Source organism: Erinaceus europaeus, chromosome 14 (genome assembly GCF_950295315.1).
Source record: "Erinaceus europaeus chromosome 14, mEriEur2.1, whole genome shotgun sequence".
NCBI classification, from domain to species: domain Eukaryota; kingdom Metazoa; phylum Chordata; class Mammalia; order Eulipotyphla; family Erinaceidae; genus Erinaceus; species Erinaceus europaeus.
In genome coordinates, this window is record NC_080175.1 from 26468447 (window position 1) to 26486189 (window position 17743).

Here is a 17743-nt window from a genome sequence, read left to right on the forward strand (position 1 = left end):
AACGGATGGTTCCAGAAATTATCCTCATGGAGGAATATAATTTGGAATCGACCAAGTGGACATGGGGGCTACGGAACCATACTGGGGCACAGTATTCTGCAGTAGAATAGCATAATGCCAGAGATGATGATCGTAGTGTGGAAGCGCTTGCGCCCCATGAGGAGCTGGCCAGTCTTGCAATGATGTTACTCCTCGCGCCCACCTTTGCTGCAGTTTTTATGAGATGTTTGTGAAATGACAGAGTACGATCGAGAGTAACGCCAAGATAGACTGGCTGGGCTTCATGCTGGATTCTCGTATCGCCCAGCTGCACATTAAGCTCACGCGAGGCTGAGGCATGGTGTAGATGGAAAACAGATTGGCATTCTGTTATCATGCCAATCACCCTGGAACACCCCACTTTCACCAGTAAAAAAACTGGGCACGGGGGACTACAGACCCATCCAAGACCTATGAGAAGTAAATAAGAGGGTTGTAGACATACATCCTACAGTACCCAACCCCTACACACTCTTTAATTCCTTAGATCCTGACCGAGTATGGTACTCAGTCCTGGACCTAAAAGATGCCTTCTTTAGCCTCCCCTTAGCACTGAAGGCCCAGCCAGTATTTGCCTTTGAGATGCAAGACCCTGAAGCAGGATTCAGCGAACAGCTGACTTGGACCCGGCTACCACAGAGATTCAAAAATTCCCCCACCATCTTTGATGAGGCGCTGCGCCAGGACCTGAGTGACTACCGACAGGCACACCCCGAGATCTCCCTTTTACAGTACGCTGATGACCTCCTGGTGGCGGCCAGAACAATGAAAGAGTGCCGTAACAGTACTGAAGATCTCCTTCAAGTGTTGAGAGATGTAGGATACCGAGCCTCTGCAAAGAAGGCTCAGCTGTGCCAAGAGAAAGTGACCTACCTGAGATACATCCTCAGCGATGGGCAAAGATGGTTGTCTGAACCAAGAAAAGAGACTATACTTAAGATACCTACTCCCACGACCCGACGGGTGGTAAGAGAATTCTTGGAGTCGTTGGGATTTTGCTGGCTGTGGCTCCCCAGTTTTGCTGAAATAGCAAAACCCCTTTATGAGGCAACCCAAGAAGGGCAGCCTTTTAAATGGACTGAGGCTCATGAGAGCGCCTTTAAACAACTAAAGCATGCCCTGTTGTCGGCTCCAGCCTTGGGACTGCCTGATGTGACTAAACCCTTTCACCTTTTCATAGATGAAAAGCAAGGGATAGCAAAAGGGGTCCTAACACAAACAGTAGGGCCCTGGATGCGGCCGGTAGCTTATTTCTCAAAAAAGCTAGACTCAGTGGCAGCCGGATGGCCACCGTGCCTCCACATCATAGCTGCTATGGCTATGTTGACAAAGGATGCTCAGAAGTTGACTCTTGGTCAGAAATTGACTGTGACTACTCCTCATGCTGTAGATGGAATCCTTCGACAACCTCCTGTCAGGTAGATTAGCAATGCCCGGTTAACTCATTATCAAGGCTTGTTGCTAAACTCACCTGTCATTCAGTTCTCATCCAGATCATCCTTGAACCCATTACCTTGCTCCCTGACCCCGAGTTAGACGCTCCCTTACATGACTGCTCTGAGATTCTGAGCTGCACATCCAGCCTCCGGGAAGACCTGAAAGACCAGCCTTTAAAAAGAACAAAAGTGAACTGGTATACTGATGGGAACAGCTTCATCAGAGATGGGGTATGCTGGGGCCGTGGTAACTACTGAACATGAGACTGTGTGGGCAGCCGCCCTGCCTGCAGGGACCTCAGCCCAAAAAGCTGAATTAATTGCCGTCACAAAAGCCCTCAACCTAGGAAAAGAGAAAAGACTTAACATCTATACCGATAGCTGCTATGCCTTTGCCACAGCCCACATCCACGGGGCTATATATCGAGAAAGGGGACTGCTCACAGCTGAAGGTAAAGCTATCAAAAACCAACAAGAAATAGTAGACCTATTAGAGGCTATCTGGATGCCAGATGAGGTGGCCATAATACACTGCCCTGGACACCAAAAAGGAGAAAGTCCTGTGGCATGGGCAACCACCTAGCACATATCACAGCCAGACAAGTAGCATTAGAAAGAACTGACTAGGGAGTCGGGTGGTAGCGCAGTGGGTTAAGCGCACGTGGCGCAAAGCACAAGGACTGGCCTAAGGATCCTGGTTTGAGCCCCTGGCTCCCCACCTGCAGGGGAGTCGCTTCACAAGTGGTGAAGCAGGTCTGTAGGTGTCTATCTTTCTCTCCCCCTCTCTGTCTTCCCCTCCTCTCTCCATTTCTCTCTGTCCTATCCAACACTGACAACATCAATAATAATTACTACAACAATTAAAAAAAAGGGCAACAAAAGGGAATAAATATAATGAAATAAAATTTTAAAAAAATTTTTTTTTTTTAAAAAGAAAGAACTGACGAATTAGCTCTTTGTCTGCCAAACCCTGGAGAGCCCACCCTGCCTGATAAGCCGGAATATACACCAGATGATGAGCTCCAGAAAAAAAAGTTACCTCTTGCTGACAAGCGCAGTAACTGGTGGGTAACAGCTGATGATAAACTCATCTTACCCCAAGCCGTGGCCAAACACCTGCTACAGCATATACACAGAACCACCCACCTGGGGAGAAGAAAAATTGCCGAACTTTTGCAAGAAGCCAGCCTGAGAATCCACAACAAGAGCCAACTGATTAAGGAAATAGTTGCAGAATGCAAAGCCTGCAGACTTGCAAATGCTAGCAATCAGCCTAGAACTTCTGGGGTGCGTGAGAAAGAAACCAGACCAGGTGCCTACTGGGAGATAGACTTCACTGAGGTAAAACTGGGAAAATACAGGTATATGTTAGTGTTTGTAGATACCTTTTCAGGATGGACTGAAGCATTCCCGACTAAGAGAGAGACGGCCCAGACAGTGGTGAAGAAACTACTCGAGGAGATTTTTCCCAGGTTTGGTATGCCCCTTTAATTAAACTCAGATAATGGTCCAGCCTTTGCTTCCCAGGTAACCCAGAAATTTGGTAGGTGTCCTTGGGGCAAAATAAAAATTACATTGCGCCTATAGGCCCCAAAGCTCAGGACAGGTAAAAAAGATAAATGAAACTCTAAAAGGGGGGAGTCGGGCGGTAGCGCAGTGGGTTAAGCGCAGGTGGCGCAAAGCACAAGGACCAGCATAAGGATCCCGGTTCGAACCCCGGCTCCCCACCTGCAGGGGAGTCGCTTCACAGGCGGTGAAGCAGGTCTGCAGGTGTCTATCTTTCTCTCCTCCTCTCTGTCTTCCCCTCCTCTCTCCATTTCTCTCTGTCCTATCCAACAACGACAACAACAATAATAACTACAACAATAAAACAACAAGGGCAACAAAAGGGAATAAATAAATAAAATAAATAAAATTAAAAAAAATTTTTAAAAAACTCTAAAAGAGACCTTAACAAAATTAACTATAGAGACTGGCATAGACTGGGTAACTCTCCTTCCCTTTGCCCTCTATAGAGTAAGGAATACCCCCTATACTGCAAAGCTGACCCCATTCGAAATCATGTTTGGTGGTCCCCCTCCCATAATCCCAGCCTTGAGATCAGACTTGCTTGCTGATATTAATGATCAGGACATACTCTTTACAGACAATAGCTCAGGTCCAAAAGCATGTGTGGCCAAGACTGAAAGCAATATATAAAGCTGCACCTCCTCCAGACCATCATCCCTTCCAGCCCAGAGACTTGGTCTTGATGAGACGCCACCAAAAAGAGACACTCGAGCCCTGGTGGAAAAGACCTTATACTATCATCCTAGCCACCCTATGGCTCTGAAGGTGGACGGTATCACCCGTAGATCCACCACTCCCATGTCCATGCAGCAGAGACAAAAGAGTTCAAGACCAGACGGCGACTTAAATCTGTCCCCAAACACCCGCTCAAGATCCGGTTGCTCCGTTCGTGACTCTGCCAACTCTCTCCTGGTGACTCTAATCTTCATTCCTGCTACTACTACTCCTCACACCCCATTAAAGCTCACCTAGATACCAAGACAGTAGTCAGAAACAGAGATTGGCCCAAGATTGGGCCCTAGAAGTTACAAAAGACAAGGGGGGAATGTGGAGATTAGAAACTGTTACTTCTTAGAGACTGTTACACTGAAACCAACTGTTATTTGTTAGAGACTTTTACATTGAAACCAACAGTTCCTTGTTACAGCCGTTAAACTAAAACCAACTAAAACCATCCGCTCTTGTTCTGTGTACTATAAAAAGCCGAGAGCAACAATGTTGTGGGGTCGTCAGCAGCAGACTCTCCCCTTGTGTGGAAGGGTGTCTGCGGCCCAAGCTTGCTAATAAAGGCTCTTGCTATTGCATGTGATGCTGGTCTTCCTTGTGTGAGATCGGGACTCGAACTTCTTTCTGGGCACAACACTTCTTAGTTAGGCATTTCCACTTGCTCACTTTCGTGGTGCTTTTACTAGTAAACCCCTCACTTGTTTAACACTAAGCAGAGCCGCAAGTGGTTTTCCGATAATCCCATAACTCTGGTCACTCTAGCAGTACACTTACATTGAGTTTTAGGGATCAATGGTAAACAGATGAAGACTCCCAGTTACCTGAATTCAACTGGGGTGTTCTGATAAGGAGAAGATGACTTCTTTATTTCCCTTTCTTTCTTCCTTTCTTTTCTTTTTTTTTTTTTTTTTTACCAGAACACTGCTCAGCTCTAGCTTATGGTGGTATGGGGGATTGAACATGGGACTTTGGAGCCTCAAGCATGAGAGTATCTTTGCATAACCATTATGCTATCTACCCCAGCCCAAGACGACTTTTTAAAAATTTCTTTATTGGGGAATTAATGTTTTACATTCAACAGTAAATACAATAGTTTGTACATGCATAACATTCCCCAGTTTCCCGTATAACAATACAACTCCCACTAGGTCCTCTATCATCCTTCTTGGACCTGTATTCTCCCGACCCACCCACCCCTACCCCAGAGTCTTTTACTTTGGTGCGATACGCCAAGTCTTCTTATACAAACTGCCATAGAGGTCCCTTCCAAAGAAAAAGACAAATGGGAGAGAGCAGGGAGGGCAGAAAGAGCAGGAGAGGGATAGATTGTGTTTATTGTTTTGTTTTAGAAAGAGAGGGTTTTTATTTGCATGTCAGGCTGAGATAAAACAGAAAAGAAAAGGATTCACATTCTGGGAGTCGGGCGGTGGCACAGTGGGTTAAGCGCATGTGGCGCAAAGCGCAGGGACTGGCCTAAGGATCCCGGTTCGAGCCCCTGGCTCCCCACCTGCAGGGGAGTTGCTTCACGGGCGGTGAAGCAGGTCTGCAGGTGTCTATCTTTCTCTCCCCTCTCTCTCTGTCTTCCCCTCCTCTCTCCATTTCTCTCTGTCCTATCCAACAACAAAAGCAACGTCAACAATGGCAATAATAATAACTGCAATGAGGCTGCAACAACTAGGGCAACAAAAAGGGGGGAAAATGGCCTCCAAGAGCGGTGGATTCATGGTGCAGGCACCGAGCCCAGCAATAACCCTGGAGGAAAAAAAAAAAATTCACATTCTGAAGCAAATACTTACACATATTTACCATACACACCTGGATAATTTCAAAGACACAGTTTGGGAAAAGGGGGTAAAATGTGTGAGCTGTGTGGTGAGAATACAATTTTTTTTTTATAAATTTTTAAAAATTTATTCCCTTTTTTTGCCCTTGTTGTTTTATTGTTGTAGTTATTATTGATGTTGTTGTTGTTGTTGGATAGGACAGAGAGAAATCGGGAGAGGAGGGGAAGACAGAGAGAGGGAGAGAAAGATAGACACCTGCAGACCTGCTTCACCACTTGTGAAGCGACTCCCCTGCAGGTGGGGAGCCAGGGCTTGAACGGGGATCCTTACACTGGTCCTTGTGCTTTGCACCATGTGCGCTTAAGCTGCTGCACTACCACCTGACTCCCAAGAATACAATTTTATCTAAAACTTCTCCAGTTATCTTCCTGTTAGCCAGCCTCCAAAATGAACCCAACGATTACACACCTTTGTGCAATCCTCTCCCAAACTGTATAACAGGTTGTAGTGATGGCATGAATCTAGGACAGGAAAGGCAGTGTCCGCAGAAGTGTGGCTTTTGCTCTCTCAAAACATTCACCTATGAGGAAACCAACTGATTTGTTGGTAGCAGTCCTGTTGAGAGGCCTTTGAACAACTAATTGTCTGCCCCAAAATGGAGATTTTTTTACTGATAGTTACATGAGTGAGTTTGGAAATGAATGTATCCTTCAGAAGACTGCAACCCTAGCTGACCATTTTAATGTTAGGGCTAAATGACTCATAGATTCCTGAGTCACAGAAACTGTGTCAAATATTTTTAAAATATTTAAGCTCCTGTTTTTGTGTTTTGTTTTCATTTTACTGGAGGCTTAATGGTTTATAGTACAGTTTTAATACACGGGTATAATTTTTCACCTCCCTGTGATAGGTGCCCCCAAAGCACTCTCATCCCTAACTTAGGTCCATTTCTACCATCATGCAATAAGATCCAACAAAAGCTGCTAAGTTTTAAGGAAATTTGTTATGTAGCAATAGATAACAATATCAAACTAAACAAGTTTGATGGGGAAGTGCATCATGTGGTGATACTAATATTTATCTACTAGATAAGAAAAATCATCTTCAAATTAAAAGTGATTTGACTCCCACATAGATATGATGGGCCTAGACCTCTAACAGATCCCTCTCCTCACCATCGCTGGTCATCTCCATCAGGAACAGCATCATCAACCCACTTGTGGGCCTCTCTCCAGGACCTTCTTTGCCCTTAATGTGGAACAACAATGGCAGCGACTGCCCCACTCTTCAAAAGGAGACTGGGTCACAAAAGAAAATAAGCTGAAATTAAGCATACATTAACCATGAAAGGAAACTGGGTCAACATGCCACTCAAGGAGGAATGGTCCATAATGAGTGCAGCCTAGAATGTTCCTGGATATGGCCACAGAATGCGAGCTCAGATCTACAGGTATGCAGAGGTTATACAGGCTCCTGCGATGAATATGGGCCTCAGGTCAGATCGATGGGGTTTATAGTTAATGCTATTTATATACTTTTCCCATATTTGGGAGCTACTCTCTGCCCTGATACAATTTTCTAGTCCTGTTCCCAACTCTGATACCATCTTACAGACAATACCTTTAGCCCACCTACATGTTAGCTGTCAGAGCTCAAGAAAGAATTAGTAAAGTCATGGGCCCCTTGGAATGTACTTAAAATAGACTTCCTAATTTTTCCCAAAATGGAGAACCCAAATCTCATCTGCTATATTCCTACTTTTAGGTTCCTGACTATTAAACAATTTGTTCTGCTTTGTATCTTAATGCTTTTTCAGCCACCAAGTTGCAGATGCTACCATAACACCAACATGACTTCCCTGGGCAGATGATCTCACCAAAGAGCCCTGGACCCTCACCTCCCCAGAGCCCTGCCCCACTAGGGAAAGACAGAAACAGACTGGGAGTATGGATCAACCTGTCAACACTTATGTCCAGCGGAGAGGCAATTACAGAAGCCAAACCTTCCACCTTCTGCACCCCATAATGATCCTAGGTCCATACTACCAGAGGGATAAAGAATAGGAAATCTTTCAATGGAGGGGATAGGAGGGGATGGGATATGAATTCTGGTGGTGGGAATTGTACCCCTCTTATCCAATGGACTTGTCATTCATAATTAAATCAATTTAAAAATGTGATTTGATGCCTAAGATACCACTAAAAGCTAAATAAGGTTAGAAAAAGGATCTACTGAAAAGAATTAACTTTTTTCCCTTCCTACACTAATCTTAGCATAGTCACAGGCAAAGTGGGTCCAGTAGAAGTCTGACACAATTCCTTCCCTTCCACTAATTATGTCAACTATCCTCTAGTCATAAGACATGGGGCTAATGATAAATTTCACACACAAGTCACTCAGAGGGTGTTGTCCAATATCAGCGCAGTCAAGAGTTAAAGTTGAGGCAGCAACTTATCCCTAGAGATATATGCCTGGCAATAAGCAGAGATTCACAAGATTCTCCCAGAGTTTTCCTTACCTCTAAATGCTGGGATAACTGATGCTCACTGAATGCCGATATTTGTATGAATAAAAATGAAGGGATTTAGCAAATCTTGTTCCTGCACACAGTTGTCAAAAAAAATCTGACCTTTACAACAGGAAAAAGAGGGGGGATTTAAAGATTTAAAGAAGAGGCATTCACTGTCTGATGTATAACAAACCTTTGAAAAATTATGAAGCAGTGAAAATCCCCTACAGGTCCCAACAAAATGTGCCCAATTTGCATTCCAGCAAAGCTTTCCATACATACCATTTGGCTCCTGTGTGTACTTCCAGGCAAATAAATCCTGAGGAATAATCCCACTGGGACCGAAGTCTGATCTCTAATATATTACTGCTCCACAGCTCCAGACCAGGCTCCACAAACTGCCTTTTTGGTTCCAAATAACTAAATCAAAGTCATCCTGATAAGCTTTGAAAACAGGGAATGTGAGGAGTAGTTTAATGAATGTTACAACTCAACCTATTATAGACCACAGTACATTATTGGAAGAGAGGGGAAAAAAAACTTTCGTACTTTTAGATCTCCAAATCTCTAAGGACCAAATCCTGACATACCTGTCATTCAACCACACCTGACTGTAAAGCCTTTATTCAAAGCCTGACTTTGATCAAATGGTTAGGATGCATTTGCAAACCTATCTCTGGTGTGTGTTTGGAAAGGGGAGAAGGAGAGAGGTACAATAGAGATTATAATTTACTATTTACTTTTAAAACTGGTCTATACTCATTGTTTAAAAGAGAACAACCAATGAAAAGATTAGACACCAGAACATGTTGATTTACAATATTATAAAGGAAGGAACATAGTAAACACTTTACAGCAGCAAATAAATAATTTTTTGCATAGTTGGGAAATATTAATACCTAACACAAAAACTAGAATGAGCAGAGTTTAAAAAGAAAAAAAGGGGGGGTACAAAGAAAGCTAAATTTATACAGAAAGCAGAAAGAACCAGAAGTTCAAACATCCTAGATCCTGACATCATTGCACAAAAAGCAGGTTATTTTCGCAAAAGAAAATAAGCTGAAATTAAGCATACATTAACCACAGTGACTACTATTAGGCAAATCAATAAACTGTTTTTACCGTCTGTAAAAGCTCTAGTTAAGAGTGTTTTTAAAATTATCCTTTGGGATCTACTTTTTTTTTAAGTATTTATTTATTAATGAGAGGAAAAGTGAGAAAATGAGAAGCGGGGCAGGCTGGAGATTAAACTTGGGACCTTCCGTATGCAAGTCCTAGACTTCACCCCTGACCTACCTCCCTGGTAGTTTTATGACTACTTCCCTAGGCAAAAGGTACTTCTCTGTCTTTTAAGACCTAGTGGTTTGTGTCCACATAGTTTCCACCACCTCTTTTAATAGTATCCAGGATCATTAGATACCTCTGTAACATACAACTTTACCTCCTCTTACCTCTTCCTCTATCTCATCCCTCTGGGTAGAGATTTCAGAGTCCTGTTAGACTTTTAAGTTTTTATACTGCCTTTCAGCACTACAGTTATTTCAATCTTTTTTTTCAAATCCTTTTATTTCATTAAGATTTTGTTTATTTATTAATTAGAAAGACAGGAGGAGAGAGAGAAAGAACTAGACATCACTATGGTATGCATACTGCCAGGGATTGAACTCAGGACCTCATGCATGAAAGACCAGTGCTTTTATTCATTGTGCCACCTCCTGGACCACAGTTCTTTCAGTCTTCTAACTCCAAATCAGAAGATCAGTTTTCCCAACCAACACTAAAATTAAAAAGCTCACATGCTTTCTTCCCAGTTATACCCACACATTAAATGGTCTGGCTGTGATACTATGGAAGCCATGCTTTTCATGGGGCTTCATGTTGAACCAGGGTAATCTAACAGCAGGGACTAGTGGACAGCCTAAAGTCTTCTACTAAAGAAGGTCAACAGGGGCCAGGTGATGGTGCACCTGGTTGAGCGCACGCATTGCAGTGCACAAGGACCCAGGTTCAAGTCCCTGGACCCCACCAGTAGGGAGAAAGCTTTGCAAGTGGTGAAGTAGTTAGTGTTGCAGCTGTCTCTCTGCCTTTCTCCTTCTCTATCACCCCATTCTCTCTTGATTTCTGGATGTTTCTATCAAACAAAATAACGATAATTAAAAAATTATAAAAGAAAAAGGTCAACAGAATAGGTAGTCCAGTCTTCTCTAGGTGGGGTCCCTTTGGTAGGGTTAGCAGAATCACAAAAAGAAAGGGTATTCCCCATGCAATTATGACGAAAATAATAATGATAATGTGTATCCAAGTAAGTCAGAAAGATTCAGAAGCAAGTAAACTATAACCTTTTCAGTCTTGAGTTCCTCTTCTGTAAATGACCCACTGAAAGGTTAGCTCTACTTCTGCTCTCAACTACATAAAAAGCAAACAGTTATATCATTGCCTTTTTCCAAATCATGCTCACATTTTACTAGAAACTTTTTATTTATTAGCAGTGTAATCTTAATCTTTCTAGAGTTTGAGTTTTATTTGTAAAGGGGCAATACTAATACAGGTTTAGTCCATTTTGTTCATTATTATGAAACATAGGTAAGAAACTGTATATATAAATTGTCACAGTCAAGAGAGGTCTAAAGAAACTAACAAATAAATGTAATATGGTGTCCTAGAAAGGATCTTGTAAGAGAAAAAGGTCATTCAGGTGGCTGGGAGAAATAGCTTAACCGGTGGAGCAAGGACTTGAATGCCCAAGGTTCCTGGTTTGATCTCATATACCACATGTACCATAAGTGGTACTGAGCTTGCACTTTCTCTCTCTCTCCCTCTCAAAACCCCATCTCATATGAAATAAATAAAATCAATATTTGAAAAAGAAAAAGGGTATTAAGGACGAGAGTGGTACTTAGCAGTAGAATATCTGCCTTGCATATGAGGCCCTGTGTTCAATTCCTGGCACCACATGAGAATAACAAAGCCCAAAAGAAGAGCAGAGCACCACAAATGGTGGGTCAGTGATAAGGATGCGCTTTCTATCTCCCCATGGCACAAAAATAAATGAGCAGGAGAAGTGACTCAGCAGTAGAGTGCATTTGTGAAACCCTTAGTCTGATCTCTTCTAGTACGAAAAAGAAAAAGGTCAGTAGGTAAAAGCCAAGGAAATCTAGGGAGTCAGGCGATAGAGCAGTGGATTAAGCTCACATGGTGCAAAGCGCAAGTACCGGCATAAGGAAATCTAAATAAAGTATGATTTTTAGTGCTCCAGGAAGTGGCACAGTGGATGAAACATTGGACTCTCAAGCATGAGGTCTTGAGTTCAATCCCCGGCAGCACATGTACCAGAATGATGTCTGGTTCTTTCTCTCTCCTCCTATCTTTCTCATTAATAAGTAAAATCCTTTTTCTAAAAAGTATGAATTTTAGTTAATATAAGTTATCAGGATTGGTTCAGTAGTTGTGACATATGCACCATAGTAACGTAAGACATTAATAGTAGGGAAATTTTCATGTGAAGTATATGGAGGTTTGTGTGCAGCTTCTCTATAAGTCTAAAGCTACTCTAAAATAAAAATGCTAAAGGGGTGAAATATATACATGCAAAAGAACATTATAAACTATAAAGCTCTACTCAACTGTAAAATACCACATACTTTAGAAGATTGAGTCTTTTATGTAGCTTGTACGTAAGTAGACAACCAACCATCTTACATAGCTTAAGTAACAGATAATTTGAAGAGTTAAGTTCTGGTGTGGAAGAGCCTGGCCCCAAGAAACATGCCAGCTGTTTCCTGCCAGCTGGTGCCTCATGTCTGACTTTCAATAATTTTTTTTTGTATAATTATTTTTGTCTTTCAATACATCTGTTTTAGTTTACTAAAAAAAAGTTACCCTTTAAACAGAGCCTCTAAGCAGGTATATATTTTAACTTAAGACTGCAAAAAGTAAACTATAATTTATGGGCATAACTATTTATTGGGTCAATTTCTTAAGTGGCTGAAAGAGATCTGATTTTTACTCTCATCTTCAAACGTAGACAGACACCCATAGATAGAATACAGCAAGTGTGTCCAACCCCTGCCAACTCCTGTTCTGTCCTAAAAGAAAGAGAGTCCCAGAAGTGCAGGAAATTGTTTCTCAAACGAAAGACAACACTTCCTTTCCCAGAACAATCCATCTCCCACACTGACATCCTGCTCCTGCTATATTTACCCAACCCAAATCTGCCGATGATATACTTCCAGCTGCACTGCTGCCACATGGTCCTGTCACTCAGCTGCAGTACTCAGAGGGGAATCTGTCCAGAGGGCAGAGCCTAGAAATCACTACACACTAATCCATGTTTCCTCTATCAGTAGCCTTCAGAGTAAAGTGAGACAAAATACGGACAGTATTACTCCCTGTTTATTTTGGAAGTGACTGGAGAGACAAGAGGTACTTCATTTTATATAGCTGCTAATTTTGACTGCTCTCACGGTAGCCAGTGGGGAAGTCTGAACAATGAAGGGATTGAAATGAGAGGTTAAAAATAACTGTTACTACTAGCAAGCCAAAAAGCATCACTTACTAGCCTCTTCCACCCCAACCTACTAGTACCAGACTATAAAGTCACCTTATTATAGGTTAAAGTCTTCAAACCGAGGATAGATCCAAATGGTCAAGGAAAGGAAAACTCATTCACTCCAACTCACCATTATAACACACTCCGCTGAAGGGGGAAAGCCCAAACACTGGACCAGGCAGTGATAGATGTCAGGGCTGACTCTTATTTTCCTATTTTAGCATCTCTGTATTCTCAAGTCTTCCCTCCCACTCCCAAACACACCCCATCCTGCTGAGCACAGAGCTTATGTGCCTAAGGCCTCAGGTTTGATCGCTAGTACTGTATATGCCTAAGCTAAGTGGTGCACTAGTCTCTCTCACAAAAATAAATACTCTTTTAGAGAGAGAGCGAGAGACAATGCCAGAAAGATGGCTCATTGGGTAGGACATATTCCTTGTTATGCACATAGTCAGGTTCAAGCCATGGCACTGTATGGGAGACACTATTGCACAAGGAGAAGTTCCAGTACTGTGGTGTCTCTCCCTTTCTCAATCTGAATGCCCAAAGTGGTAAAATCATACTCAACGAGAAAGAAGAGGGGGCTGTGTGATTGTGCACCAAATTGAACACACACATTACCATGCTCAAGGACCAGGGTTTAAGCCCCCATTCCCTACCTTCAGGGGGAAAGTTTCACGAGCAGTGAAGCAGGTCTGCAGGTGTCTATCCTTCTCTCTCCCTCTCTACTCCCACTCTCTCAATTTCTGTACCAAAGAAAATAGAAAAGGGGGGCCGGGTGGTAGCGCACCACGTTAAGCGTACATGGCTGCAAAGCACAAGGACTGTAAGGATCCCGGTTCAAGCCCTCAGCTCCCCACCTACAAGGGGTCGCTTCACAAGTGGTGAAGCAGGTCTGCAGGTGTCTCCCCCTCCTCTTTCCTTTTCACTCTGTCCTATCCAACAACAACAACAGCAATAACAATAACAATGGCAACAAAAATGGGAAAAACAGTCTCCAGGATCAGTGAATTCACAGTGCAGGCACAGAGCCCCAGCGATAATCCCGGAGGCAAAAAAAAGAAAAAGAAAATAGAAAAGACAGGAGTCGGGCAGTAGCACAGCGGGTTAAGCGCACGTGGTGCAAAGCGCAAGGATCGGAGTAAGGATCCCGGTTCAAGCCCCCAGCTCCCCACCTGCAGGGGAGTTGCTTCACAGGCGGTGAAACAGGTCTGCAGGTGTCTTATCTTTCTCTCCCCCTCTCTGTCTTCCCCTCCTCTCTCCATTTCTCTCTGTCCTATCCAACAATGACGACATCAATAACAACAACTAGAACAACAATGAAAAATAACAAGGGCAACAAAAGGGAAAATAAATAAATATTTTTTAATTTATAAAAATAAAATAGAAAAGAAAACAAAATGGCTCCCAAGAGTGATGGATTTGTCCATGTAGGCACTGAACCCCAGTGAAAATCTGGTGGCGAAAGAAGAAAGAGAGAAAAAGAAAGAGTGGTCCAGGAGGTGGCACAATGGATAAAGTGTCGGGCTCTCAAGTTTGAGGTCCTGATTTCAATCCCCGGCAGAACATGTACCAGAATGATAATCTGGTTCTTTCTCTCTTTCCTTCTATCCCTCTCATTAATAAATAAATATTTAAAAAAGAAAAGAAAAGAAAGGAAGAAAGAAAGAAAAAGAAACAAAGAAAGAGGAAGGGCAATTTAAGTGAGAGAAACTCTTAAAACAAGTACACTAGGAAAAAAGTTCATGTCCACAACTAATAAGTCCTTTATGATAAATAAAATACTTTAAAAAATATGTTTATGTTTCCTTGATAGGATAGAAGAAGGAAAATGAGAGAGGAGGGAGAGATCGAGAGGAAAGAAGAAAGATACCAGCAGCACTGCTTCACAGCTTATGAAGCTTCCCCTCTGTTGGTGGGCACCAGTAGCTTGAACCCAGGTCCTTGCACATGATAACATGTACAGTTAACACATCACTGCCCCAGCCCCTAAGATAAGTACCCTAAGCAACCACTCAGAAGCTGTCATCACTGCAACCTAAAAATAATTCAGGTAAATATCACCAAGACATGAAAATTTTTGAGAGGAAAGCTGAAAGTAGAGGAGTAAAATATTATAGCTTTTCTCCTCCGATTTCTTATGAGTCCCAAGGGAGAAAATAGTATTAATTCAGTGAAGAAAAAGAAAGTAACAACTTAAAGCAGTCAAATTATCACCAATGAGGGATGACTCTGAATGTGATGTCCTGAGCATACTCTATCAGTAGTTGCATACAGACTAAGGCCAAATATGCATAATTTGAATCTAATCATAAGGAAACATCAGTCAAATCAAATTGAAGAGCATTCTCTTTAATTTTTATTTATTTATTTATGTATATTTATTTTTATCAGAGCACTATTCATCTCTGGCTTATGGTGGTGAGGAGGATTGAACCTGGGGCTTCAAAGCCTCAGGCATGAGAGTCTCTTAAGAGCAGTCTCTTAAAAGAGAGGTGAGGAAAGGGCATGGAAGGTAGTTTAGTGCATGATTTGCATAGATAAGGCCCTGGGTTCAGTCCCTGCCATAGCATAAAATAAAAGGCAGGTGCTCTGAGCTCTTTCAATAAGTCTAGTCCAGCAAAAAGCTCACCCAGATGATGTACCTGCTTTGCCACATGCATAACCCAGGTTCAATCCTGGCTCCCACTGCATAAAGGAAGCTTCAGTGCTACGATGTCTTTACTACTCTTTCTCACTGTGTTGAGAGAAAAAAAGAGAGAAAGAAAGAAAGAAAGAAAGAAAGAAAGAAAGAAAGAAAGAAAGAAAGGGCAGAGGAGTGAAGCCCTGGTGATGAAACAGAGAAGGAAGAAAAAAAACTGGTCAATGTTCATAAAAAAAAAAAAGTCACTGTCATGACTTGTAGGAGGAGGGACATTCTAAAGTTTATGGTTGTGACAAACAATACACTTGGACATCTGGAATATGAATAATGTATCTTATCAATGTTAAATTTTTTGAGTTTGATAACTATCAAACTAAGATTACATATTCTTGGGAAATATTCAGGTATTAAGGGCTGATTAAATGTTCTAATACCAACTGGATAAAAAAGAAATGGGAATGAACTCACGTTCTTTTTTTTTTTTTTTTTTAAGATTTTATTTATTTATGAGAAAGATAGGAGGAGAGAGAAAGAACCAGATATCACTCTGGCACATGTGCTGCCGGGGATCGAACTTGGGACCTCATGCTTCAGAGTGCAAAGCTTAATCACTGCGCCACCTCCCGGACCACATGAACTCACGTTCTAAGTAGTATTAAAACAACCTCTAGTAGAGTAGTGAGTCCAGTTTCTCTCTTCTCTCTGAAGATTTCAGTGGAGGAATATTAATTAGCAAGACAAATTATTTCCTACTCTGCCTCCATTATTAGTTGCACACAAATGAATTTTATTGACTTTTGGGATAAAGTAGCCTATCTAGAACCACTTAGGGTCCTGGCAATTTCTCCCATTCTCTAAATACCAAACAGTTCTAGCAAATGCAGTCACCTCTCATTTCTTTTTTACAAAGAACAGAATAAGTACTTAAAGCCTCTGAAACGTGACTGATTAAGATGCTAATCTTCAGCTCACTTGGGAGGGTTCATGAGCTATACTGTAATTCCTGCAACAAAAACCCTTGAACTACTGATGTCATGACACATTTCTGCACAGAAAAACATAGAAAAATACATCAAGACTTTTCTGACAACCCAACTTTTTCCCACAATGTTTGTCTAACTTCTATGTTCTGACCAGTTAGACAAACATTGTGGGGAAAATGTTGGTTGGTACTATTGCTGGGGCTTCACTCATCTAGGCTTTTTTAGACAGAGACAGAGAAAGAGTGAAAGAGACCACAGCACCGAGGCTTCTTCTAATGTAGTGGGGGCCAGACATGAACCTGGGTCTCATGTATGGCAAAGCAGATGAGTTATCAAGGTGCACTATTTTGTCTGTTCACAAGAACTTCTCTTATGGTGCTAAAGGAAGCCAGGGGCCTATGCCAGTGTCACCAGCCTTTGGACACACAGACACACACACACACAGACACACACACACACAAAATGGGGTGCCTGGGAGGTGGTTCAGCAGCTAGAACACAAGACTTTTATATCACTAATAAAGAAAATTAAAGAAAAGAAAAAAGAAAATTCACTGGGAATAGTGGAACCACACAAGCACGAAATCCCATCATCTCCCCAGACAACCATCATCTCCCCAGACAATAACTTGGATCCACATGCATATCAGATTTCAGGCTCAGGAAAAAAAAAAAAAAAACTAGTATAGCTACAGGCCCTTTGGAATATAACTAAAATATGCCTACTAACTATCTACAAAATGGAGGACCCCCCCCCCCCAACACTTCATCTGCACTATTCCAGCCCTTAGGTCTATGATTGGTCAACAATTTGTTTGGCTTTGTATGTTAACTCTCTTTTCAGCCACCAGGTTCCAGATGCCAGCATGATGTTGACCAGACTTCCCTGGACAGACAACCCCACCAATATGTCCTGGAGCTCTCCTTCCCCAGAGTCTCACCCTACTAGGGAAAGAGAGAGGCAGGCTGGGAGTATGGATCGACCTGTCAATCCCCATGTTCAGTGGGGAAGCAATTACAGAAGCCAGACCTTCCACCTTCTGCATCCCACAATGACCTTGGGTCCATATTCCCAGAGGGATAAAGAATAGGAAAGCTATCAGGGGAGGGAATGGGATATGGAGATCTGGTGGTGGGAATTGTGTGGAATTGTACCCCTCTTATCCTATGGTTTTGTTAATGTCTCTTTTTTATAAATAAATTTTAAAAAATGCATTAGCCAGGGGCCAAACGCACCAGATTGAAAGCACACATTACCATGCGGAAAGACCCCAGTTCAAGTCACATACACCCTCATCCCCACCTCCAGGTTGGAATAGTCACAAACCATAAAACAGTGATGCAGGTGTCTCTCTTTCTATCTCCCCTTCCCTCTCCATTTCTCTTTGTCCTATCAAACTAATAAATAGTAAATGTTTTAATAAAAAGGCAATTAGCCACTGATACCTTATCATATGGTACAATTTTAGTCAGTTCATCTGAGATGCACACATTGCTTAATCAAA

General features: G+C 42.2%; 1 protein-coding gene across 10 annotated transcripts in view; it reads right to left on the reverse strand.

Annotated features, from left to right (window-relative positions):
- GBF1 (golgi brefeldin A resistant guanine nucleotide exchange factor 1) overlaps positions 1-17743 on the reverse strand; it is a 183975-nt gene that overhangs the window by 113084 nt on the left and 53148 nt on the right. Inside the window, exon 1 of one of the 10 annotated variants that reach the window (XM_060171427.1) lies at positions 6730-6830. The exons of the other annotated variants lie outside the window; for them this stretch is intronic. Within the exon in view, the coding sequence (XP_060027410.1) occupies positions 6730-6763 (34 nt within the window). The 5' untranslated portion in view covers positions 6764-6830. Of the gene's footprint in view, positions 1-6729; positions 6831-17743 lie in introns of those variants that run through there. 10 annotated transcript variants of the gene reach the window in all.